The sequence below is a fragment of the Rhizophagus irregularis genome, chromosome 18 (genome assembly GCF_026210795.1).
Source record: "Rhizophagus irregularis chromosome 18, complete sequence".
Taxonomy (NCBI): Eukaryota; Fungi; Glomeromycota; class Glomeromycetes; order Glomerales; family Glomeraceae; genus Rhizophagus; species Rhizophagus irregularis.
The window spans coordinates 3,352,560-3,378,738 of record NC_089446.1 but is presented as its reverse complement, the minus strand read 5'-3'; the positions used below and the strand labels follow the sequence as shown (position 1 = coordinate 3,378,738).

Below are 26,179 nucleotides of genomic sequence, written 5' to 3'. Positions count from 1 at the left end.
GACAAGTGATCGATCGATCTTTTTTTGATACTCTAATAGTTGCTTTCAAAGCTTCAATAGTTTCAATACCTTTCAAGGGAATCACATTGAAAAAAAAAAATTATATTTCATCATTTATATCATACGAGATAGCCTTTTTTTTTTGGGACAAAAGGGAAATAAAGAATTCTTTATTCGGTTATACTAAAAACGGGGGGTTATCCAACTAAATTTGATCATTATTGCGCATTGATAATTACTGAAAGTTCATTCGTTGAATTTGACTCAGGATTATCATAGAAATTAAAAATTTAAAATTAAATCTGTCAAAGATCGATCGTAATCTTAACTGGATATAAAACAATTAAAAATTATGGAACCGCTAATATTAATATAATGGAAATTTTTTTTTTCCTAGTTAAGTAATCTCTTGAAAGTTATTTAACTTTTGTTCCGTTAAACCTTTTAAAGATAAACGTGTAGAATTTATTGGTTAAAAAATTTCATCGATCATATATGCACATCGTAGCTTTTCATTTTTAAAAGCAGCAAATTCGAAAATTTTTTTTTTCACATTAATGACTATTCTTTTTAAAAAAAAAATTCTTAATGAAAAAAAAGATATGTAAAGATGGTTATATATGGATATCCAGTAGGTAGTGTATAATCGTTCTTTTCTTTATCATGTTTGAGAATGATTTTTTTTTTCTTTGTTTTAAAATTGCATTTTTTCTTTAGGCGACATTGTCGATTCAACTAAACTTATTGTTCCTGACGATCTCTATAAAATTCACCTTACACCCTCAAGATCAAAATTCATAGTCATTGGAACGAAAGATTCAATCTTTAACTGGATGAAATCATATGGAAATGTTCTTTGTGGATTTGATAATGAAACTCAATTCATTTCACACCCAAAATTATCACAAAGATTTACAACTAGGAATAAATTTAAAATTTGTTCAATTGAACCTCATAAAATGCTTAAATTTGAATTATATGATGAAAATGAACATGACGGTATATTTAAAAGAATGTTCTCATCTTCTAAGATGAGACTGGAAATAAAAGCTAAACATTCATCAAAACATATGGAGGCATCTTCAGTTATGAGTGTTAGTGGAAAAAATGGTATAAGCTTACAAGAAGTTTTGATGGCCTTAAAAAATAATCCTTCAAGATCAAGAAGATGCTATAACTTAAGTTCAGAACAACTCGCAAGAGTCACTTGCGACTACGAATAATATTTAATTGTCTTTATAAAAAAAAAAATAATTATTACTTTATATGATTTTGCTAAATAATGAATTATTGTTTAAAGTCACTTAGATAAATACCCAAATGTAATATATGATTTAAAAAAAAAGAATTCCCCACTCACGATTTTTATTTTATTTCTTATTTTTACTATGCTACACTAAGAAATATTTATTATACATATTATTATTATTATTACTTTTATTCCCAATAATATATATAACTAATTAGCGTTCGTTTCATTCCTTTCATTCATTTATTAGCGCATTCATTCATTTCATTCAACAACGCTATTAATTGAATTATTTATGATTTTTTATTGCTTTTTGCTCAAATAAAGAATACGCTTTTAAGAAATTTGTAAATTATCAAGCTAATCACGTAATTTTTATATGATCTTCACTTGATCGAATACAGTCTATATAATACACTTGTTATTTGAAATATTTAGTTCATTCTAAATTTCATCACATTGTTATTCGTGGCTCAATAAAATATCAAATTTGACAATCCATGGATCTATGGTTTACGTAAAAGATAATCGATCATTCAATATAGTTTAGGCTGAACCAAGCAAATAGTGACTTTAACATACTCTTACTTTTTGTCTTCAAGATAGATCTTGAATAACATCTATTGATAAACTATTATGTTATTCATATTTTAGCCAATCAAAAATCTTTGTTTAAGATATCCCTTAACTTCACATAAACTTTTTTAATTGGCCTGGCTTTACTTAACTGCAGAAATTAATGTGAAAGTGTGAAATAATAAACCAATAAAAACCAATACCCTCTCTCTAGAATTCGGATCAATTAATAGAACCAAAGTAACTTTTCTGGTTAAAGGGATTTTCACACAAATTTTGGTCTGAATACATCATATATTGTCGGCAAAGTCATAATTCCGGTAAATCGGTATAATTCGGGCCTATATGAACGCATATGAGCGCATCTCTCCATATTGACCTTTGATTCTATCCCCAAATTTCAAGTCTATTATTAACTCTATCATTTAATTATGACATCATTATGCATTTCTTAAAATAATTGACCATTCGTAATATTTTAGCATCCCTGAATCGATCATTACTTTTTTTTTCAATCATATTACAAAAATTTACACGTTAGTATCAAATAAAGATATTCACATTAAATCATTAAATATGATCCCATGACTTCAAAATAATAATTATTCTCGTATGGAAAGCGTGGATGATCCTGCCAATCACACTTTTAACGTTGGGAAAGGCCGTGCAATGTTATTTCAACTAGAAATTATAATATGTTTAAGATTTTAAAGAAAGCTTTAAGAGAGAAAAACTTATATTCCGGTCTTAAATAATAAATCGAAAATACATTTTTTATTAACAACATTTATTTTGGATGATTTTAAAAAAGATCATCGGATTACACAAAATGTCACCCTTTTATTTTGGATAGCTCGGTCATTGTAGTTTAAATTCAGAATATCCGAAAACCGGATTTGGAAATAAAAGTAATAAAATGAAAAAACCACATTCACTTTTCGTTCGTGATCTATAAATATAAGCCATATCCCTTTTCCCTTTTTTTCTAATTCAAATTTTTTTCGCAATTTTAATTTTAACTGAAATTCAAAAATTTTCTAATTCAAATTTTTTTTCGCAATTTTAATTTTAACTGAAATTCAAAAATGTCTAATAACAGAAGTGCTTTATTCTTAGGCGCAACAGGTATGACAAAATATATTGTATGCGTGTATGTACACGGTATATATTATAATGTTCATGTTTTTGTAAAAAAATTACAGGTGCGGTCGGCAAGGCTCTTTTGATTGACTTGTTAAAAAGTGGAAACTATAAGACCATTACTACAATTGGCCGTAGAGAATTTGAATATAACGGTCCTAATAAAGAAGCTCTTGTGTGTATTTAACATTACATTTTGTAAACATATTTTTTTTTTCTTGTTAAATAACGAATAAATCCTTTTAGATTCAAAAAGTCGTTAGTTTTGAAAAATTAGATGATCACAAGGAAGCATTTACTGGTTCATACGAGTAAGTTACCAAAATAAATTAAATTATAAATCGTTATAAAACTAAAAGTTCTTTATTTGACATCTCATTTTTCTTTCCGCATAGTACCGTATTTTGTACATTAGGTACAACCAGGGCAGATGCGGGATCCGTAGAAAATTTTGTTAAAATTGATAAAGATTACGTAATAAATGCGGCTAAATTAATTAGACAACAGAATCCTTCAGAGGATTTACATTTTCTTTATTGTTCTTCCGCTGGAGCGAATCCGAAATCATCATTTTTATATATGAAAACCAAAGGCGAAATTGAACAGGAATTAACTGAAATTGGGTTTAATAAAGTTACTATATTTCGTCCAGGTGTTCTAAAAGCCGATAGAGTTAGATATAATTTCAGATACATTGAATTGTTGTTTGTTTTATTTGTTAATTTGATCGATTATGTTATCCCAAGAAAAGCTATTGTACATGTAGATGTTGTTGGTAGAGGTAAGTTTTTAAGTTTTTTTTCTCCTTTCCTTTCCTTTCCTTTCCTTTTATTTATTTTACATGTATTATACATTAGCTATGAGAAAAGTTGCTACTGAAGAAGTTGAATTTGAGGATTATGAAATTACTCTTGCGGATAATGGAACTCTCATTGAAACAGCTAATCATAAAAAAATTCATGAAATTGCAAGTTGAATGAATATCACACACACTGTAAAAACGAAATATAATTCTCATTTGTTTCAAATAAATAATATTTTATTTTTTATTATTATTATATAATTTATCAATATATATTTTAATTTGCAACAGACTTTATTTATATAATATTCATACAAAAGCTGAACTCCCAAGATTTTGCCAAGCGTACATTATTTACTAATTTAAAGTATTTTGTATTTAAGATCAAGATAAATAAATAAAAGTATTTAAATATCTTGAAAAGAGAATGTTGAAAGGAAGAGTAATATTTTATATGTTTATCGTTTAAGTGCAAAATGTTCATTTTAGAATTCATTTATTCTTAGAATTCGTTTATATATTATTGATATTTATTTATTGAAGCGCTCGTTTAAGAAATTCATTAATTGTTAGTTTCTATTCAATATACGAACTTTCGAGTTTTTCTAGAACTTGATCTTTTCAATGTTAGCTTGATTAGACCTGAAATATCATATCTGATATTAAAAAAAAACACGAAGAATAAATTTTTAATGCAAAAAAGTAATTGAAAATACTATTGGCTCGAAAATGATCATGTGACATATTTAATGATTAGTCCGGTACTATTCGTATCATTCACAAATGTCCCGTTGTCCGTATGAGTCGATGGCCATCCATTCATATTGGTTCTTTCGGTTACAATAGAACAAAAATTGTTAATTGATATTTTTTTTATATATATGATCGGTCTTTTTTCTTTTTTTTTTGCAAATAAAAAAATTTTTTTAGCTTTAAATTTAATATAAAAATCATTTATCATATGAAGACTGGTATGAGGACTGGTCTATATTCTTTTTATTCGAATTACCTGTGTTTAATTAAGTTTAATTAAGGTTAATAATTTTGCTTTTCACTTCAGATTCCCAATGGTTACCGTTCCCTAGTTCTTTAAAAAATATATTCAAGGTGAAATTCAAAAAAAAAATGAAATAATTAAAAAAGTTTTGGCATCCAAACCAATTGGATATTTAAAAATCAAACATTTTGGTAATTACTATCATATACAAGTGCAAATGGTATTATGATGTTTTTATTGAACTGATTATTATTGATATTACGATTGATGGCATACAATTATAATGTATTCTCCACCTGATTTCAATTTTGCTGAATTTGAATGATTTGTTAATAATTAGATTTGTGTTATTTTAACAGTCATCAACAACATCTACTTACTGGTTCCTACTTGTCCAACTTTACCAACCCTAGATAACGGACTGTACATGTAGATTGTAGAGCTAACTTCTGTTTATTTCCCTAATGAATAACCTAGTTACATATAAGTTGCATCTCAATCATCGATTGGAACTTAATAAATAAATGTAAGTTAGACAAACACCATATATCACAAACAGGTAATTGCACATAATTTATTCTCTAACATTCTTGCATATACCCAAAGTTTACATGCAACGGGATAACGTCAAATTTTTCTATTGTAAGTTAGAAAGTACTCATTGATGAGATATATAGACCATTTGCAAATTTGATTAATGAACTCTTTTATCCGTCTGAACAGAAATAAGATGGAAAATTTGCTTTTGCAATTCCCAAATACATCAATGATCAAAATCCTCAAATAAGATAGATCAATTAAGCATTTGGAAACAAAAACTAATCAGCCAAAATGGTCGAGATATTTGTCCATAGGTATATCTGAGTCACTTTATCTCTTGCATTAATATAATTTTTTATATCATATGTGGAATAGAAATGAAAGCGTAGTAGTAAATAGGTGAAAAGTAGCATTAGATGGTATGGAAACTCTATCTCACAAGTCAAAATCGATACTATCAGATACATATCAGGTACCTATATATCGGTGATTAATCAGACATATATCGGGCTCTTTTACATATCGGGTACCCAATTTGTCACATCTTAAAATATGCAAAAATTTAGTCACCGATATGATATATCAGACGCCTGATATTTGTACGAAATTCAAAAAATTATTATTTATATCAGATACCGATATTTGTACGAAATCTTTATTAATTTTTTTTATTTAACGAAACTGAATATCAATTTTTTCAATTTTTTTTAAGGACACGCTAGACTCGCTCTTTTCTCTTACCTTTTATTGCCAAAGGTCATGGCGGCATTTCAAAAGTTTGGTTTGTTTTAACGAGCGTTAGCAATGTTTATTTTATATTTTGCAAGTCCAGAACTGCCGAAAGTACCAGTTTCAGACTATTTTGAAGGTACTTTCAAACAATATTTTTTTTAATTTTATTTTAACGAACATTAATTAACTTTTATTTTAGATCCAGAACACCGAAAGACAAGTTTTGGGTTCATTTCGAAGATGAAACTTCGAAATGGTTTATTTTATTTTTATTTTAACGACATTGCTTATCACTGCTGAACTTAAGATTTTCTGTTAAAACTGCCGAAACAGTTATTCTGTGGTTTGCATCTGATCAGTTTCCATCAGCATTGGTCATATGACTTAACGAGATCAGTTAATAATCTTTTTTTTTAAAAAAAACTTTTAACCGTTTCTTTTTATCTTGAAGATTTGAATTGTACAAAGAAGTAGTTGCACTACCTATAAAATTAGCAAAAGGGCAAGTGGTTTCTTCTTTTTGTAATATTTTTTTTGGAACGTTATTAACGTTCTTTGTTTTTTTTACAGAACCCTTCTGGACTTCAGAATTGGCGTTCTCTTTTTTTCTTCTACAAGACTTTGGAATTAGCGAAAGAATGGGTAGGTTTTTTTTTATTTTCATATTTTTTTTTTACTTTAGAAGTGTTACTAATATTCCTTTTCTTTTTTTTTTAAGGCTCTTCTGGACTTTGGAATTGGTGAAGAATGGGGGACTTTAGAATTAGTGAAACGTAAGTGTTTGTTTTGAAACCTTTCTTTATGTATTACAATTAATAATAACATTTATTTTTTTTTTGTAGGAATACATATGAGTTTCTGCTGGAAATTTTAGCCGACTACACAATTCGAAGGTATAACCTTCAAAATAATATTTTTTTTATTAAATTTATTTAATGAATGTTAATTAACATTCATTTATTTTTTTAGGTTTGTAGGTTCAAGTGTATTTCCTCTTTTTTCTTATAGATTCAAGTGTGTTCGGCTTGGAGCTTCAAAATAAAATGGTAAGTTTCGCAAAACTTGTTTTTTATTTTTATTATTTTTATGTAAGAAACGTTATATTAACATTCCTTCTTTTTTTTGCAGGTTCAAGTATTTCTTTCAGCTTGAGAACTTCGAAATGATAACTTTCAAAGCGGTAAGTTTCGCATTATTTTTGCAAAACTTGAAATTTTTTTTTTCTTTGAGAAACGTTATGCTAACGTTTCTCTTTTTTTTGTAGATTCAAGTGTATTCAGCTTGAGAACTTTGAAGAAGTGAAACGGTAAATTTCGCAATTTAGATTTTTTTTATTCTTTTTTTGTAAGAAATGTTATATTAATATTTCTTTTTTTTGTAGGTATTCTCTGAATTCCTTTCGATATTGGATTTCGGTTAGGTTTTGAAGTTTCATTTTGAAACTTCGATTCTTTTTTATTCTTTTTAAAAGAACATTACTAAAGTTCTTTATTTTTTTTTGTAGGTTTCGTTATTCCAAAGATCTGAAATGGCAAAGTGGTAAGTTTTGTAACAAATTTTTTGTTATGAAACTCTAATTTTTTTTTTGTTTTTTTAAAGGAAGTTGCTGACGTTCTTTATTTAATTTTGTAGGTTCTGTTACTCCAAGTTTCCAAATGGTGAGATGGTATATTTCGCAACGTCTCGTTGTTAATTTTTTTTTTATTAAGAAACGTTTTAACATTTCTTTTTCTTTTTCTTGTAGGTTTCATTGAACTTAGGCATTTAGTTTCGGTAAGTTTTGCAACGTTTCATTGTGAAACTTTATATTTTGGTTTTTTTTATCAATAGAAACGCTTTTACGATTCGTTTGTTATTTTTTTGTAGATATTGATTATAAGCGTTAGAGTTTTAAAACAGGTAAGTTTCCTTACGAAACTTACCTTTTTTTTGTTTTTTAATGAAATGTTTACTTACGTTTATTATTTAAAATGTTATTTAACATTTTTTTTATTTCTTTCTCGTTATATACAAACGAAATTTGATATGTACAGTATATATATGAGCAACATCGTTCATTATACGATTCTTAACTAATAGTTTATCAAAGTAAAGGATTATTTTAGTACGCATAAAATTATAATTATATTGTAAAAAATAATGATGTTGATAGATTTCGGATATTTGAGTTTGGAATATTGAAGATTGTAGGATTCTGGAGTTTCAGAAATGGAAAAACATCATCAGAGTAATTGATTTTAGTATAGATTTAAACAATGTATTTATTAATTGAATAAAACAACTAATTAATCTAACAATATTTAACAAATGAATAATTTAACGTATCTAACAATAATACAATATAAAAATCAGTGAATAATCAATCGGGTTTGTGATTCTTTACCGATTAACTTGTGTGTAATAGGTAACCGATAGGTAAGTCCTAGGACTTTAACCAAACTTTGACGGACTTACCCCAATCTACATGTCAAGGATTTTTGCCAAAGCTCAAAAGTAAAAAATTACTAATACTAAAACAAAAGGGTAATAAAAATAAAGAAAGTAATAAAAATAATAAAAAAACTTTAAGAAAATAAAGCAAAATAAAAAGTTTATATTAAAATTAATAGAGGAAAAAAGGCGTTTTTCCTTTCTTTGTGGTGTTCCTAGACTAAAGACAGTTTGGAGAGACGTATCGCCTAGAATAAGCAAGCTTGGGACAACAGCAAAATGTGAACAGTTTTAAGTTACCTTTTTTAAGCGAACTATCGAAACTTTAAATATGGAAAGAGCGACTAATGAACTCCTAAACAACAAGGACTTTATGGATTTTCTCCACAACAATTTTCTTTATACCAATGGGCCCTCTTTCTTCAAAATACTCGAACAAGCTATCAAGAAACACAAGACGGCTTCATAACGACTTAAGCACCATACACAAGACTATCTTCAGGAGACTTTAATTAGCCTACTCGAATGATTTGATTAATATACATCTTTACCTTCTTCTACACCTCCTTCGACGCCCACTGTTTACAAACACTACCAGCGTTTCCTATTCGTCAGGTCACAAGACTCCTGATTAGGATACTTACAAATAACAACAAATGATTCAGAAGACAACTTCCATTTTGGAAAAACTTATAGAACGGTTAACCTTTTTTGGAATTTTACCAGTTTTTTTGGTGTAACGTTTGGCCTAAACTTTTACTGATATTGTGGAACTAACTGACTTTAGTTTCTCTTTAAACAACCCTCGATAAAAGCTTTAGACCTTATCTTCGATTGTGCCTACACACCTCAAAGGAAGAAGGATAGAGACAAAAATTGGCTTTATGAATCCCAGAATTATTCTTTCTTTTTATTTTTTTCTTTTTTTTTCTCTTGTTTATCAATTTTTTTTAGTTTATTTTTTAAAATTAGTATTAGTTTGAGTTTCTTTTTAAACAATTTTTTGGATTGGAGTTAATTTTGGCTGGCAGATAACAGTATCCCAGAGCCTATGTCATGATAATAGACATCTGATGTTAGAGTCCGCCTTTACTTACGACAAGCAACTTTCTACCAATAATGGGCCTTTCACTAGCCGACATAAAGAATTGGAAACATATAGTACTCGTTATCTTCTCAATTTCCTTGGGTTGCTTTTGGAAGGATCGATCTGAATGTTTTTTATTTTACTCATTTTCTCACTTACAATTTAAGGGCTTTTTTTTCTTTTTTTTATTCACAATGTAGTGGGTCCTGTGAATGCCTTGTGAAGAAAAAGGGCAATTATGCTAAGAATGACCGCTTCAAAGCGAATCATACCCTCTGAGCAAAAATTTCACCCAACAGTACATACGTGAGGTGCTTTTATGTATGACAAGTGATTTGGTAGTTAATAATATTAGATAGTTTAGTCTTTTTTTCTGTTTAATAAACTATCAAATGCATTGCGGAAAAAAAAAAATTAATAGAAGAAAAATGGTCATGAACGTGACTGAAAAGAATTTTTTTTTTAATATAATATTAATTATAGAAAATTATGATTTATCGCATATGCGATTTATCGCTATATACCATTTGTCATGAGATTTGATTAGTTTAATTATGTAATAGATATGGATTTGCATAATCATTTTATTGTAATGATGTAAAATAAACTATAATCACATAAATTATACTTTTAATAAACTTTTGATTATCAAGTAGATCAGTATTTTCCACAGATTTTCTTTCTCTCTCTCTCCCTATACAATTCTACAATTGACGCAAAAAATTTGTCTAATGTTAATTACAATATCATATAATTGTCCAGTAGTCATTTTTCTTTTTTCTTTCTTTCTTTTATTACTCTATCACAACTTTTGATTCGTTGAATCCTTTCAAATAAAAATGGCTTAAAAAGAATGTCTTTCAGTGCACTAACCTGTGATATTGCAACAAATGTGAGACCAGCAGAATATTCCTTCTTTCCAATATCTATAAAAGCTTTTGGTAGCATCAGTCCTTGGCTTTTATGTATAGTAATAGCCCACACAAGTGTGAGAGGAATTTGCAAACGCGAACAAGCTACCGTCTTGGTTTTCCAGGAACGTTGAATTGGTGTAATAGGGACAACTTTGTTACCCTCGGTAGATATAATTGCGGGACTATTATAATTATCAAATTCTACAAGGACAGCAATTGGAAGAGAAGGTGGACCTTAGTTTTCTTGGAAGAGTATATCATCGATCGTTCCTACTGAGCCATTAACGAGCTCTGTTTTCACAGACAAATTTGCTCTAAGCATAACCCGTGCACCCTTGGACAACAATAATTGTGCTTTAAGGCCTTTTGCCGTGTCAGAATCTGCCTTAGAAGCATCATTGCCACCAGTATGTACAGCACGAACTCTAGCGACAGGTGCATTTAACGATTTGAGTTTAGCAAGGTTAATCTCATGAACGTCAACCTTTTGAGGAGTTATATGTATTGCATCCATAAATTGATTGTTTTCTGTAGTGGATGAATTATCAAAACGTGTTGCAACTTGCAAGTATCCTCCAATCATCTATTGTTGATTCGCCATCACGTAATCGCATCAAAATATCTCTAAAAAGACGCTGCTCAGGCGAATTCCCAGATTGACGGCAAACTGCGTCAAGCCGATATACCTCTCGAAATTGGTTGTATACATTCATACCATCATTTGACAGTGAGTCATGTCTAGGTTTCTTAGAATACATTGGCTCGTCAATTACCGGAGGAAGTTGACCGAAATCACCTACTAAAATGACTGATCGATCACCAAATGGTTGATTTTGATGTTCAGGAAAGACCGTACGTAAACGTGAGTCTACCACAAAAAGTATACAGCGGCCCAACATACTTTTTTCGTCTATAATTACATAATTTACTTCATTCAATTTTTTTTGTAAGTTTTTCAGTTGTTCACCCTCTATATTAAGGTTAGAACTGTTTATCAGAATTGAAAGTGTTGAATAGATCATTGTACCATAAATATTAAACGCAGCAATGCCAGTAGGAGCAAGAACAATCACAGGTGAAGTTTCAGCTCCATTATTCATAGCTATCTCTTGAAGACGTGCTCGAATTGCGTTAATTAGATAAGATTTACTGGTTTCCGCTGTACCCATAATTATAAGTCTAAGTGGCTCAACTTGATTATGGTTTGTGATAATAGCATTATAGTGTGTTTCAATTTTTCTAAAAATAATCATCTGCTTCTCATTCAATGTTTGATAATCTACTATAATAGAATTCACCATACTAACATCGTCTTCAATCCTAGACTGCTGCACAAAAGTGTTTAAGTCTATAGAATCTATGTTGGGATAGCGACGTCTGATACCGCCAAACCAATCATTATTTCGATCAATATCACGTAATCCTAAATCAGAAGTACCGTCAATAATTGCATTTGGACTCATTTCTGCTAATACCATCCAATCCGGACGTGCATCATCTTTAGATTCATCTGCTTCTTTATGGCCTTCGTCGTCATCACACTTATCTTTTAATTTATCAACAGACGGACCAAGTATATCTTTAAATTCATTTTCTGAATTGGCAATATTGTGATTAAAAAGGTCAGACCACGAGAGAGAATTATTTTCATTCAACTGCTCCAAGCTTCGATGGGGAACATGGAGTATAATCTTTATACGGCAAAACTCATTCCATTGTGGACCATTGCGTTGAGGTGATGGTCTTGGCCAAATATGTACCACGTTCTCACATTCACATCTTTTCCATTTACCATTATAAAACTTGTATTCCAAATAGAGCTGAAACATTGAGAGATTTTCTAATTCAACAGGTCTATCCCAGTACTTTTGCACAGGTGATCGTTCCGTTCTTCCAACATCGCTATTTGGCATTACATTTTCGATTCCAGTTTCACAAAGCCACTGATGAGATTCATTATTAAGATTTAAAATAACAAATGTACGACTGGAATAGTATAGAGGTAATCCAAGGAGTAAATAACAGGTTTCTTGGACGGAATAATCACGTTCCGAAACCGTATGAAGCAATAAACGTTGAAATGAAAGAAGAGAAGAACCAGAAGGATCACTTTCGGAAAGAATCTTATTAAGAATTTCTGAAAATGAAGAACACAGTTCCGACTTTGTAGCATATTTAGCGACGTACTGAAAGGCAGCATGGATATTAAGAACTGGTTTAAGGTCAACGTTTGCACGCCAACCTTGAAGCTGAACACGATTATGGGAATTAACATAAGGATCATTTCTTGACGTAATCAGCTCCAGTTGCTCACGATCATTTTCATGTATAAAATTATGCTCGACATTATCTTTAGGGAAACCAAATCTACAATACTGCTGACTATTTTTAGTTTTAAGACAATTTGAAGGACTACACCTTGTATGTTTCTGTAATTTATTAACTAGCTCAATATAATCCTGTAAGTCATCATATAATTCATCATTAGCTTTTTGGCAAGGATGGCGAACAGGTACAGTAGCATCAGGACATGGATTAATTGTAGTAACCAATGAGTCAAAATGTGACAAAATCCTGGACATCTCATCTTCATTATCTTTTATATTATCTCAATCAAACAAAGGCGCGTCTCACATTATTCCTATTCCATGGACGTGCACACTACCTCGGTGTTGCCACTCATACCTATACCAATAATCTTCCAATCTCTACTTAGAAATCAAAACAGTTTTCAAAAATGTTTCAAAACGTTTGTCAAAAAACCAGGCGGCGATATGCGGATTATTAATCAAATCTTGACGTCGATGCTTACACCGATCCTCATCCAATTCTACATCAATTGGGTTTTCATTTTCTCTATGAGGCATTAATTGATGAAGATCTGGCCAATGCATGTCAGCTGCACTAAAAGTAAAAAATATCATCCCTTTTGCCCCCAACTGCTTAATCATATCATATAATTCAGAGCTGCATTTTTGCCAAAATTGTCTAGTGCCGCGCAAACCCTCACCAAAATGCACGACACGATCTGCCATATGATTATCATCTTTCATTGTTTCCTGAATATCACCAACCGTCAGTTGACTACCATTTAGACTTTGCTTGACATAAACTTTCCCTTCCTGTAAGGCACGCCAACACATCTGAAAATTTAAAGTAAAGTATCGCCATCGGGGATGACGAGCAAACCTTCCATCCTTATATTTAAGTAAATGCTGGAAGTATTCAGCCAGTTTAACGTCCCTGACATGTTCTGCTTGAAGGTCTGCACTACCTGTTGGATATAGAGTTGGAAAGGCACAAGCAATATACCCAGGCGTATTAAATTCGTTAATAGCAGTATCATCTATGTTTGGCCACATAACAGGACCAGTTTCAGACTGCATACGAGCAAGGGCATCATCAATGACATGATTTTCATTACGTAAAGGGAAAGGGCTGAAATAAAGTTCTGTATAATCGTATCATCAGTTTCACCATCTAAATGATCAGCATCACGAGGTTCGTAATCAATATGATGGAGCCTGTTCTCAGCATCACGAACTTGTGGAAGTAAATCATCAATAGATCCTTCGTCAGGTAACGTACGCAATACATTGTCATCAATAATAATATCGGCATAGTATTGATTGTTTCTTTTCAGCCAACAAAGTGCTTTTCTAACTTTGTCACGACGAACTGTAAAATCCCTGAACGATGTTGAACTTTCAGCAGAACTGCGACAGACAATAAGTGTATCTAACGTTGAAGGGTGTCGTGGAAGGCGAAATACAAACTCTCCTATATCCTGAGGAAAGTTTATCACATTCCCACTGTAGGCGTATTGGTCTCCGCAAAGATAATAAACTGATATGATTGGAAAAGTTTACGCGATCAGCATTTCTTCGATTTTGGTAAGATTCTTTAACTCTTCAGGTACATCACCAGGATCCATATTATTTGCGCGTGAGAATTTTTTTATCTCATTTTTATTACCGTAGCAGCGACGACACATTCCCAAAATGAGATTAATTGAAGGGAAACGTTCATTGTACACGGGACAAATTTTATGTTCCAGCTTATTCATTTTATCACGAAATTTTTGCAGAAGCTCACAGTCAGATTCAGAAAGAGGTTGAATAATTGTATCGGTATGCCGTTCATCATCCTGACGATTAAGCCGTTCATCAGCATTTTCCAATACTCTTCGTCGTCTTTCATGTCGCTTCTGCGCTCGGTTTCTATTCAAACGAGCTTCACGTTGATTTGAGGTTTCTAAAGACCTTTTTATTCGCTTATTTTCACGGTCTTTAGTAAGATGAGTTTCACGTTCATCAAGTGATTCTGCAGCTCTTCTTTTACGTTGTCTAATTGCGGCAGCAGTTTGGCTAAGATTCTTTTTATTTTTCATTGTAGATGACAATCAAAGACAATTCAAACAAATGATTTTTTACAATATTTTTTTTAATAAAGCGAATGTAATTACAATATTTTTAATAAAGCGAACGTATTTATTGTTGTATATTATTTCTTAAAATCATAATTAAAAAAAAATCATATTTATTTATTTATTAAAATCATATTTATTTATTTATTAAAATTATTATTATTTACTTATTACAGTCAACTCTCTTTATAGTCACACATTTGGGACAGTCCATATTTGGTGATTATAAAGAGATGTGACTATATAAAAAATTTCTTATATTAGTATATCATAATTCCAGCCAAAAATTAACATAATTTTGGCCAAAATTATACTTAAAACTTTATTGTATCGTAACTCCTCCAATATTAATCGTAGAGAGATGATCTTACCGCCATTCGATTCGTCTTGATGAGACGGTTCTAATGGTATAAAATACATCGAAATCCAATCACTAGATTAATTTCCGAAATTAAAAAAATATTAATGGTTTTTGTGTAATAACTCTGCCAATATTGATCCTAGAGAGACGATCTTACTACCATTCGATTCGTCTTGATGCGACGAACCTAATGGTATAAAATACATCGAAATCCAATCACTAGATCAATTTCCGAAATTAAAAAATATTAAATAGTTTTTAAGTAGTAACTCCGTCAATATTGATCATAGAGAGATGAGCTTACCACCATTCGATTCGTCTTGATGAGGCGATTCCAACGAGCTATTAATCGTCTTTTTACAATCACTAGGTACCGAGATATTTAGCAAAATGTTAAATGGCGCAGTAAACGTAAATCAAGGAATATAATAATGCCGATGCTTAACATTTTGTTGAATAACTCATCAGCCAGTGATCGTAAAAGGATAAAACTACTACCATTCGATTCGTCTCAGTGAGACGATTCTAACAAGCTATGGTACATCTTTGTACGATTATTAGATGCCAAGTTATTTAATATATTCTTTATATAACTGTGATTATAAACGGTTCTTTTTAATATAAGATTTTTGAGGATAGGTGTGATAGTGACTATAGATAGATTGTGACTATATAGGATAGATTTTAATAATAAAGTGTTTTGAACATTCAACTGGTATGAGTGTATGACTATATAGTAGAATGTGACTATAACAGGAGTGACTATAGAGGGAGTTGACTGTATTTATTAAAATTATCTTTAAAGGTTTTATTTGCATATGATATTATTTTTATCAATGTATAAATATATTTAACGTGAATTTGATAATGATAACACGTGTTATGTAACAAGTGACTACATTACACGTGACTACATTTATTTATAAGTAACACAAAATTTCATTCATCGATTAGGCTATAGTACAGAACGACATTGCATTAGAATGGCGTAGAAGTAGAATGTCCTCATGCTTCAGACAATTATTGTATTCAGAAAGGAAGTTTGAATCATAGGAAGCTTGTAAAAATTTTATTATTATGTGGGTTAAGCAGCAGGGCTTTCGGATTATTAAAGATCGTGTAGTATGTTTGGAAAGTATCATCCATCATCCACATATATATGTTCTCACAGTCATATCTATGAATTAAATTGTACTAAAGACACTATTACAAAAAAAATTGGTTGTCCATTTGTTGTCAATGCATCATGCCCAAAATTGAAAAACCCTGAGAAATATGTGATTATTAATAAGATAGTTGAACAACATAACCATTCTTTAGATGTATCAATAGTTGAATTTGAAGATTCTAGAAAATTTACTGATTCAATGATCGAATATATCAAATTTATGACAGTTTCTTGTAAGTTTGAAGCTACAGCATAAAGAAAATTCCTTGTGAGGAAATATCCAACCCACCCACTTTATTCACGAGAACTTTACAACACTATTCAAAGATTTCGATCTACAAAGGAATCATTATTAATTAATGCAGCTAAACTTTCTAATTGGCTTGATAGTCAAAAGGAAATTTATTCTCGTTGGCTTATATTTTGTAGTTGGAATGAAGATAATACTTTAACTCATTTGTCTTGGATGAAGGAACAAGAAATTTAACATTGGGAATAATTAATTAGAATGCATGAATAGAAATAATGTATCAATAGAAAAAATGTATTAATCAAAAAAATGTATCAATAAAAAGATAATAGTAATATGTTAATAATTGTTAATTTGTAATCCGTCCCTGAACCAGTGAAAACTACTAATAAATTTCAGGGAACTGGTTTTACAAATTAATTATCCCTTAATTGGCTTTTGAGCTGATTTGCCCAGAATTTTTTTTTAAGTATTATATAATAATGTTCTGAGTATATTGAATGATAAATTTGCATCGTTAAATATTAATATCACAAATTTGATCAACATATACTTGCCATTTAAGGTTACGTTGTTATACAAATTGGCGATATTGCTTAAAAAGTAACCAGCCAAATTTGTATTTTAACCTGGCTGAAAAATAGTGTAACCAATTGCTTAAAACCGAGGGAATCAAAGATCCATCAAAAATATTTACATTGAACAATTAGTTAAAAAATTTTTTCTTTAGCGACGCTAGATTCCTACCTTTAAAAATGCCATAATTATTCAATACAAGAGGTAGGACAATCACAAAATTGATATTTTTTTATTAAAATATTATTTATATGCTGGTAAATAATTTATTTAAAGGTTATAAACAAGAAAAAACAAAAAAAGTATTAAAATTATTTATTTCTATTAAACACAGGTTGTCTAACTTATCGTACTATATTTTGCTTATATTGAGCGGTGTATCTAGTAATTTTGAATAGTTAATATTTTTGGAATGTCAGTTCTTCTACTCTAATAATTTGTAAGTTCATTTCACATTTCCTGCGTACTATATCTATTGCTCTTATTTGAATTTTTTACTAAATTAATTTGCAAAATAATTCCCCAAAATGTATTAGTAAATTTCACTGGTTTGGAAACGGATCACGAATTTATAATTAATTTGTATAGTTATTACTTTGCTATAATAAAAATAATGATAAACTAATCACATTATAATAGTCTAAACACATAACATTTGAGGACTAGCGATATATGGCCATCCTTAACCTGATCCACTGGTCCAAATGCTTATTCTGGATCAGTCAACTTTTGATTGGCTAATCAGCACTTTTATTACATAGCTCTGGCATAATTTATTTTATCTCTCACTTTTCCTATCTTTCACTCTTTCTCTATTCTTTTTTGTGGTACTATGTTAGTATTTAGTATTTCATATTTCATTTAACACTGGTAAAAAAATGGTCTATCCTACACATATCCTACACATATCTTACATATATCGGGTACTCAAAATGTAGAAAATCATACACAAATAATACACATATCATATACATATCGGGTACTTATATATATAGTATACCTATCAGTACCTGATATATGTATGATATATATATTAGTACCCGATATGTGTATGATATGTGTATTATTTGTGTATGATTTTCTACATTTTAAGTACCCAATATGTGTAAGATATGTGTAGGATAAATTATTTTTTTACCAGTGTAAGCTTGTATATTTTAATTTTAATTGTATTTATTGTAGTTTTATGATAATGCTAAATGTTTTTTATTTTCTTTTTGAAGAGTTTTATGATATATTAATATTATTCTGGAAATCAAGTGTTTTTTTTTTTTAAGTTTTGGGGTTAAGTAAATTACACATTTATAACATTACTTTTAAAGCTAATATAATATTACTTTGTACTTTTATTTTGATATTAACGTTAAAATAATTTTAATAATAAAATTACAGTAAAAAATAATGTAAAGACCTTTTTTTTAAAGTTATATATGAATTTTACTTATTTATTAATAAAGTTTAATAAAATGCATACCAAAATACAAATTTTAAATAACATATTACTTTAAAACGGTAGTATTAAATGCTTTTAAAAAAAGGCATTTTGTAACTTTTTTTTAATTGTTTTTTTAAAGACACAAAACAATCTTATCCAATTAGATTTGCTGGTCCAGGATAAGCATCCGGACCGTGGCCCAGGATAAGAATGTTCGCGATATATTGCCGTAGCAATAAAAAAAAAATCCTTAATTATATATAATATTTAATATTTAATAGTAATATTTTTTTAGCCAATCAGATTTCAATCAGGTAGGGGTACTACTAATTGAGATAATTTTTAATTAGAGTTTGAATCTGTGTATCCATCATTCGTGTATCTGCACGGATTACGGATTGTGATATATTTTTCAGTTTAGTCATAATTTCAGTTTAATCATGTGATGAAATATTTCGCGCCTGACGCGTGATTTTAATATTTATTTTATTCTATTTATTTTTTATATTTGATAATTTTATTATACCACTGCTGTTGGAAATGAGACGGTCACGCTAGCGAACGATGTTAAAAAATATGGCACGGCTGAACCTATCTCGTTTTTGAAGAACCAGAACTTAAGGCTTAGCGAGACAGCTCTCAAAAATTTTAGAAGAGATTAATGGTTCGAACTTCCTTGAAATGACCAAGCAAAGATTTTCGAGATTATGGCATGAAAGGAGGACCTGCTAAAGCAGTGTATAACAGAGATAAAACGCAGGATGGGAATTATAGGTTCGGCAAAGGAATTCACCTTTGACCGGTGGACCCCGGTTCGAAGTTGTAGACGGCAAGTACTCAGGCCGAGTCGATACGCGACGCAAAGTCGTAGATGTCGCTCGAAATTTGCGTGTTAATAGCCATAATCGAGGGAAAACAAAAGGATTTAGTGGCTGGATTCATGCAGAACATAATGCAACTTGAAAGCTCCCACCATAAAAACATGAGAAAGAGGAAAGCATCCATAGCATTTACCACGGGTAGAACTTTTCGGTCCTTGTATGATTTTTTTATCAATCGTTTGTATATACTAACTCATGTCTTCCTTTGTTTAGCCTCGGACTGGTACTTCCTCATGTATACACCGGAAAGGATTTATTGCTCGAAAGATAACTATCACATAGTACTTATCGAGAAATAATGAATGATGATGCGGAACTTCGCCGAGGTGTTAAAAAGGTTTGAGAAGTTGATGGTTCTCTAGTAAGGACGAAAAATTTTATTAGGGGATGAGCGTGCGGGCGTAGGATAGAATTTAGTCGTATGCCAGGCAAATGGCCCCTAAACCTTTGTATTTATTTTTGCTGTAATAATAAAAAAATTTTTTTAGTGCGTGAATTTTTTCACGCGGTCACATGATTTTTATTATTAACATGCTGAGACTGGGCTTAAGGCGAGCTCTGCGAAATTTTAGGTTATTGAAAAACCGTGACAAAATGTCACAATCATCCTACTGTTCGAAAAAAAAGACGAAGCTTTGCACAGTCGCCGTTCAGATAAATTATTTACACATGACGCTGATCGTGACGAAATGTCATCAACGATCAAAATCCTAAAATGAGATAGATCTGTTGAGTGGTCGAGATATTTTGTCCACAGATATATCCAAAATCACTTTATCTCTTGCGTTAATATAATTTTTATATCATATGTGGACTAGAAACGAAAGCGTAGTAGTAGATAAGCGAAAAGTTGTATTAGATAGTATGAAAACTCTCATTTTATGGGTTAGAACTCGATTTAAGCTAACTTTCTACATTCATTTGCAAGAAAAAAAAGTTTCGCTTTGAACTTTTATGCTTTATTGATAGTACACTTTTCTCTCCAAATCTGTTCCCTAATTATAATGTTTATATAAAAAAAGTATAGCTCACAAATTGAAAATTGCACATATTGATTATTTTCTAAATTTCACGCAGCCTTGTTAAAAAAATATATTAAGGTTATAGTAGGGTATACTTCTCAAGATCCATATGACTTTGTTCATATTTATCCATAAATTCATTACCATCATCATCTGGATCTGGACTATCTTCATCGCTGTCAGAATCCGCTGGCAAATTATCGGTATAGTGGTCTAGGTTTTTCTCTATGATTTTATCAAGATTTTTTAGTATATATGTCAAGAATCTGGCCTTGAAGTCGTTATCCTTTACATGCGGAAGTACCCAACTACCATATATTTTTCCATGTTCCCCGGTGACGACGATATTATATCCTTGTTTTATTGCAAATTTAATAAAATGTTCGCACAAGTAACAACATCTCTTTGACACTGCTATAAACACCCTACTTTTAATTTTATTGTCGATAATTGAGGCCAATATGTTCATTTCCGCATGTAAGTATATACGTTTTGTAACGTCATCACCATCAAGTTGTTGTTGTGTGGCATTATACTTGCCGCCCATTTAAATGGGATGGGAGTCCCATCCCATCCCATCCCATTCCATCCCAAATCCCAAATCCCATTCCCATTCCAATCCCAAATCCCAATCCCAATCCCATCCCAAATCCCAAATCCCATCCCAAATCCCATTTCCTATAATTTCAGCCAAATTTTATAATTCCGGCCAAATTTTCCTTTTTGGGCACTTGAGTATCGTTACACAATCCAAAAAAGGAAATTTTGATTCTCATCAAAAACGGGGAAATGAGTTACACAATACTCCAAAAAAGGAAATTTTATGTCGATCACTTAATTCCGGCCAAAATTAAAAATTACGTGACTTCGGCGATAAATAGCAAACTCCTTTTTTTTTAACATAAAATTTTTTCAAATATAATACTCTTTAATCTAAGAATTGATTAATTACAGATTATATGATAATAATATGAATGCTTAATAGGTTAATACTTTACAAATAATTAAATATACAAAAAATTATAAATAAATCTCTTTAAAGATATTATATCTTATACTGTATATGCTAATAATTTAAATTTGAATTAAAAAAATTAGAAAACTAAATCCATTTTTATTGAATAACAAGCCATTTTAATTAAATACTAAGCATTTGATGTTAATTAATTATTATTTATTATTTTATAGATAAATTTTTTATTATTTTAATAGATAGGTTAAAATAAAGTTAAAATATTACATTTTTGTTATAAAAAATTTATAATTTTGTAATGTTTTTTTTATAATAAAAAGGCAAATGCAACAATAAAAAATTAATTCCAAATATTTCTTATTTAATTGATATTACAGGACCTCAGACATCTATTATAGAATTCATAATGGCTTTTTGCAAAAATTAACCTAATCTGCTCTTTTTTTTTTATTATTTCTTGCAAGAAATATTTTTATTTTATAGAGCTTAATATTAACTACAAATTAAAAAAAAGTTTATCAAAATTGGATCACTGGATATTGAGAAAATCGCAAAAAACTAATTTGAAAAATGACCGTAATACTAGAGCTGTAATTCTGGCCGGAATTATATGATCGGCATAAAAATTTCCTTTTTCGGAATGCATGTGAAACCAAATCTCCCATTTTTTGTGGGAAGAAAATTTTCCTTTTTTGGAATTTTGTGTAACATCACGTGATATATAGACCAATGGGAGCAAGGTTACACAATATACATGTATAAGATTAATGGGATATGGGATGGGATATGGGATATGGGATTGGAATGGGAATGGGATTTGGGATTGGAATGGGATTATGACAAATGGGATGGGATAAATGGGATATGGGATGGGATATGGGTGGGATGGGATATGGGATTCTCCCAATCCCATTTATATGGGCGGCAAGTATATGTGGCATTATCGGTATATACTTTATTGATTCTTTCCATTACTTTAGGCTTTTTCAAACACCTCTTCATGAAACATTTATATTTGCCTTCATCAATAAACCTTTTGATGATATTTTTCCACGAATATATGGGCTGATTATTTATGATATAAGGCTTTACTTTAACTACTTTAATGTTAGAGAATAGTGATTTATATTGTATCTCACGTGCACATTTTATGATACCTTTAATAGACGTATTATAAGACCCCACTTTCCTAATATGTCCTAAAAATTTTTTGGAGATGTAAGACTTATCTTCAAGTTGCACATAATACTTGTTACAAGCTTGAGATATCTTAATCAATTCTGTATTACTTGTATCATCAACCATAGCTGAAAAAAAATCTCTGAAAGATTTAATGTCTCTGTCATCACTATTTTCAATATCTTTCTTAAGTTTATCCAATCTAGATTTTATTTTTTTAGAGCAGTATGACAACACTTCCTTAAAAAGATCAGATTCATTATCATTTGATATTATAGGAGCATTTTTTGATATATTTTTCAGATATTTCATAATATTATTAATATACTCAACATCTTTGTCAAGCCAATCAAAGTTCTTAGAAAGATAAATTTCATAGCACTGATCTGATATATTTTTCAACCACACTGCAACTACCTCTTTATCTCTTGCCAATATAGTTGCTAAATAACAGGTAAATTTTTCATAAACATTTGAGACTTTCAATCTCCTACTTGCTTGATTGACAACAAAGTTAATACCCTGGGCAACACATTCTTTACTATACAACTCCTTTTCATGTTTTTTCTCGTTCTCATACTCTTTTTCGTATTTTTTTTTGTATTCTTTTTTATTCTTTTTAACTACTTCACTATATAATAGAGGTGGCATATTTAAACACAGCTATTTATGAAAGTATTTTACAGATCAAACAAGTAATAGGGTTAATTAATAAGTGATAGTCTTAAATAGATGATAAAATTCTAGCATGAGTAAAATTCTATTGGACCCTATTGTTATAGGTCCTCACTTTAGGTTACCGAAAACCCAAAGTAAAATTATTTTTGAAGATCTTACTATATATAGATAAATTATACCTTAAAAAAGAAATGTTACATTAAATTGTTATGATTTTTTTCCTTTTTAGATCAATTAACCAATAGGATTTGCTGGTAAAATTACTAGTAAATTTAAAATTTTTTTCAGAAATCTTTATTAGAAATAAGCAGGGTTCTATTATTATATAATTATTTATATTAAATTTACAGTACATCAAGTAAAAAAATTACATTACATATTTTTAATATAAAATAACTATTATATAATGTCAATATATAATAGGATGAAAGTTAATAATTCTTATATTTATGAATACTTAAAAAAATAAATGTATATGTAATATTCTGTTACATGTCTTATCAGGATCCTGCTTATTTATAAGATAGATCACCAGAAACCTAAAGTAAAATTTATAATTGAAAATTTTTAAAAATCCTACTATATATAGCATAAATGAATACGCTTTATATCACTTTCGACGATCATTTGCCAATTACAAGTTTTATTTTATTAAAAAATGATTAAATTATAAAAAAGTGCAAGGCAAAGTAAATGCCTAAATAAGAAAAAAATAAAATATACTACCTTTATTGTTGTATAACTTTAAATTAAATAATTTATATAATTTTTAATTTTTATATGCAAAATTATTAATATGTGATAATTTGAAATTTTGGAATAAAAATTGAAGATCGAAGCTGAATATGCAAAACTGAAACTTGAAATTTTGCATGAACATTCCTTTAATTATATATAATCTGTAAAAAAAACAATGCAAGGTTTTAACCCATAATGCAGGTTTTTTGCTTATAGAGAAATTAGCCAATTATTTGTTATTAATATATTTCTAATAAAAAAACTTATTTATATCATTAAAAAATAATGAAAAACTTTTAATTGAAGATGAAGATGATAATAGTTTAAGTGAAGATAATAATAATGAGAATATTGAAAATAATTTATTTGTATTATATGATAAGATCAAATAAATGATTGGCAAATGATTGGCAAATTTGTGATAAAATAGAGATGTTCGCTATGCTACTATATATAGATAAATTAAACCTAAAAAAGGAAATACTACATTAAATTGTTATGATTTTTTCCTTTTTAAATTAATTAACTAATAGAATCACTGCCTAAAAGTGGCTTAGATAAACTTTACTGATTATTATAAATTTTAGTATTACACAGATTTGAAATGATGTAATGATTTTGTAATATTTACTTTATATATCTTGCTGCAATTAATAAATTGGTCATTAGCATATATATGATTATATTAGTACTTAATTTAGCATATTGTTATTTCTAAAAATATTACTGAAGTGGTTGAACTGAAAGAAATTACAGAATAGAATCTCATTAACATTTAATTAAAAAAATGTTGCAACTGATATTAAAGCTCATTTGCAATTCTGTTGTGAAAAACTGGTAAAACAAAAACTAAAAACTTTAAGATCAACTAAGAAACAAATGTCGTTAAATCATTAGTTTATTTGCTACGTAATATTGCACAAACTCAATCTGATTCATATTCTTATACAATTTGCTTTATTAAAGTAACGGTGGGTTATAGATGTTGGTAAGTATTTTTGCAAAAAGAACTAAAATTTTAATGTATGATGGTACTCAATTGCAAATATTAAAGGTCTCAATGTGAGAACTCAATGTAAGAAATCAAATTATAGAAAATGATGACAATCTAAGAACTATTCAGTCTATTACTAAAGGTAAAAGTATAATATACCACATCAGGAATTTAAACACGGCATAATGTTCCGTAAGTTTACGGATTTTCGTAAAATTACGTACATTTACGGCATAATGTTCTGTAGATTTACAGATTTCCATAAATCTACGTAATTTTACGATCAAAATATTCCAAAATAATACGGGATTGTAAATGTTCCGAAGCATTACGATCGAAATATTCCAAAATAATACATGATCGTAAATGTTCTGAAGCATTACGGTCAAAATATTCCGTAATAATACGTGATCGCAAATATTTCGAAATATTACGGTCAAAATATTCCGTAATAATACGTGATCGTAAATATTCCGAAGCATTACGATTGAAATATTCTGAAATAATATGTGATCATAAATGTTCTGAAGCATTACGATCGAAATATTCTGTAGAATTACGATATCGTAAATGTTCTGAAGCATTATGATCAAAATATTCCGTAATAATACGTGATCGTAAATATTTCAAAATATTACGATCGAAATATTCCGTAATAATACGTGATCGTAAATGTTCTGAAGCATTACAATCAAAATATTCTATAATAATACGTGATCGTAAATGTTTCGAAATATTACGATCGAAATATTCTGTAATAATACGTGATCATAAATATTCTGAAGCATTACGATCAAAATATTCTGTAATAATACGTGATCGTAAATGTTCCGAAGCATTACGATCAAAATATTCGAATACGATATACGTAAATGTTTTGAAGCGTTACGATCAAAATATTTCGTAGAATTATGATATCGCAATTATTACGTTGGCGAATCAAAATATTCTGTAATAATACGTGATGCAATTCAACAACGAAGCTATGATCGAAATATTACGTAATAATATGTGATCGTAAATATTCTGAA

At 29.5% G+C, this 26,179-nt stretch overlaps 5 protein-coding genes across 5 annotated transcripts; 3 read left to right on the top strand and 2 right to left on the bottom strand.

Moving 5' to 3' along the window:
• Window positions 1-610: 610 nt before the first annotated feature.
• Window positions 611-1,223, top strand: OCT59_010339 (uncharacterized protein; the record flags this gene model as incomplete). The annotated part of the gene is made up of 2 exons (XM_025324976.1): window positions 611-635; window positions 718-1,223. The coding sequence occupies 2 exons, from the start codon at window positions 611-613 to the stop codon at window positions 1,221-1,223; spliced, it is 531 nt and encodes a 176-aa protein (XP_025183352.1).
• A 1,589-nt stretch (window positions 1,224-2,812) lies between these two features.
• On the top strand, window positions 2,813-4,205 carry OCT59_010338 (uncharacterized protein). The gene is made up of 5 exons (XM_025323428.2): window positions 2,813-2,950; window positions 3,028-3,140; window positions 3,212-3,276; window positions 3,361-3,746; window positions 3,823-4,205. Exons 1-5 carry the CDS (start codon window positions 2,911-2,913, stop codon window positions 3,939-3,941), a joined length of 723 nt encoding a protein of 240 aa, XP_025183353.1. The 5' UTR covers window positions 2,813-2,910; the 3' UTR covers window positions 3,942-4,205.
• Window positions 4,206-6,108: 1,903 nt separating this feature from the next.
• On the top strand, window positions 6,109-7,804 carry OCT59_010337 (uncharacterized protein; the record flags this gene model as incomplete). The annotated part of the gene is made up of 12 exons (XM_066132946.1): window positions 6,109-6,172; window positions 6,236-6,263; window positions 6,344-6,410; window positions 6,607-6,678; window positions 6,755-6,809; window positions 6,911-6,929; window positions 7,006-7,050; window positions 7,301-7,342; window positions 7,418-7,456; window positions 7,541-7,575; window positions 7,669-7,694; window positions 7,781-7,804. The coding sequence occupies 12 exons, from the start codon at window positions 6,109-6,111 to the stop codon at window positions 7,802-7,804; spliced, it is 516 nt and encodes a 171-aa protein (XP_066000541.1).
• A 12,861-nt stretch (window positions 7,805-20,665) lies between these two features.
• On the bottom strand, window positions 20,666-21,133 carry OCT59_010336 (uncharacterized protein; the record flags this gene model as incomplete). The annotated part of the gene is made up of 1 exon (XM_025331731.1): window positions 20,666-21,133. One exon carries the CDS (start codon window positions 21,131-21,133, stop codon window positions 20,666-20,668), a length of 468 nt encoding a protein of 155 aa, XP_025183356.1.
• Window positions 21,134-22,557: 1,424 nt separating this feature from the next.
• Window positions 22,558-23,389, bottom strand: OCT59_010335 (uncharacterized protein; the record flags this gene model as incomplete). The annotated part of the gene is made up of 2 exons (XM_066132945.1): window positions 22,558-22,578; window positions 22,652-23,389. 2 exons carry the CDS (start codon window positions 23,387-23,389, stop codon window positions 22,558-22,560), a joined length of 759 nt encoding a protein of 252 aa, XP_066000540.1.
• Between the last annotated feature and the right edge of the window lie 2,790 nt (window positions 23,390-26,179).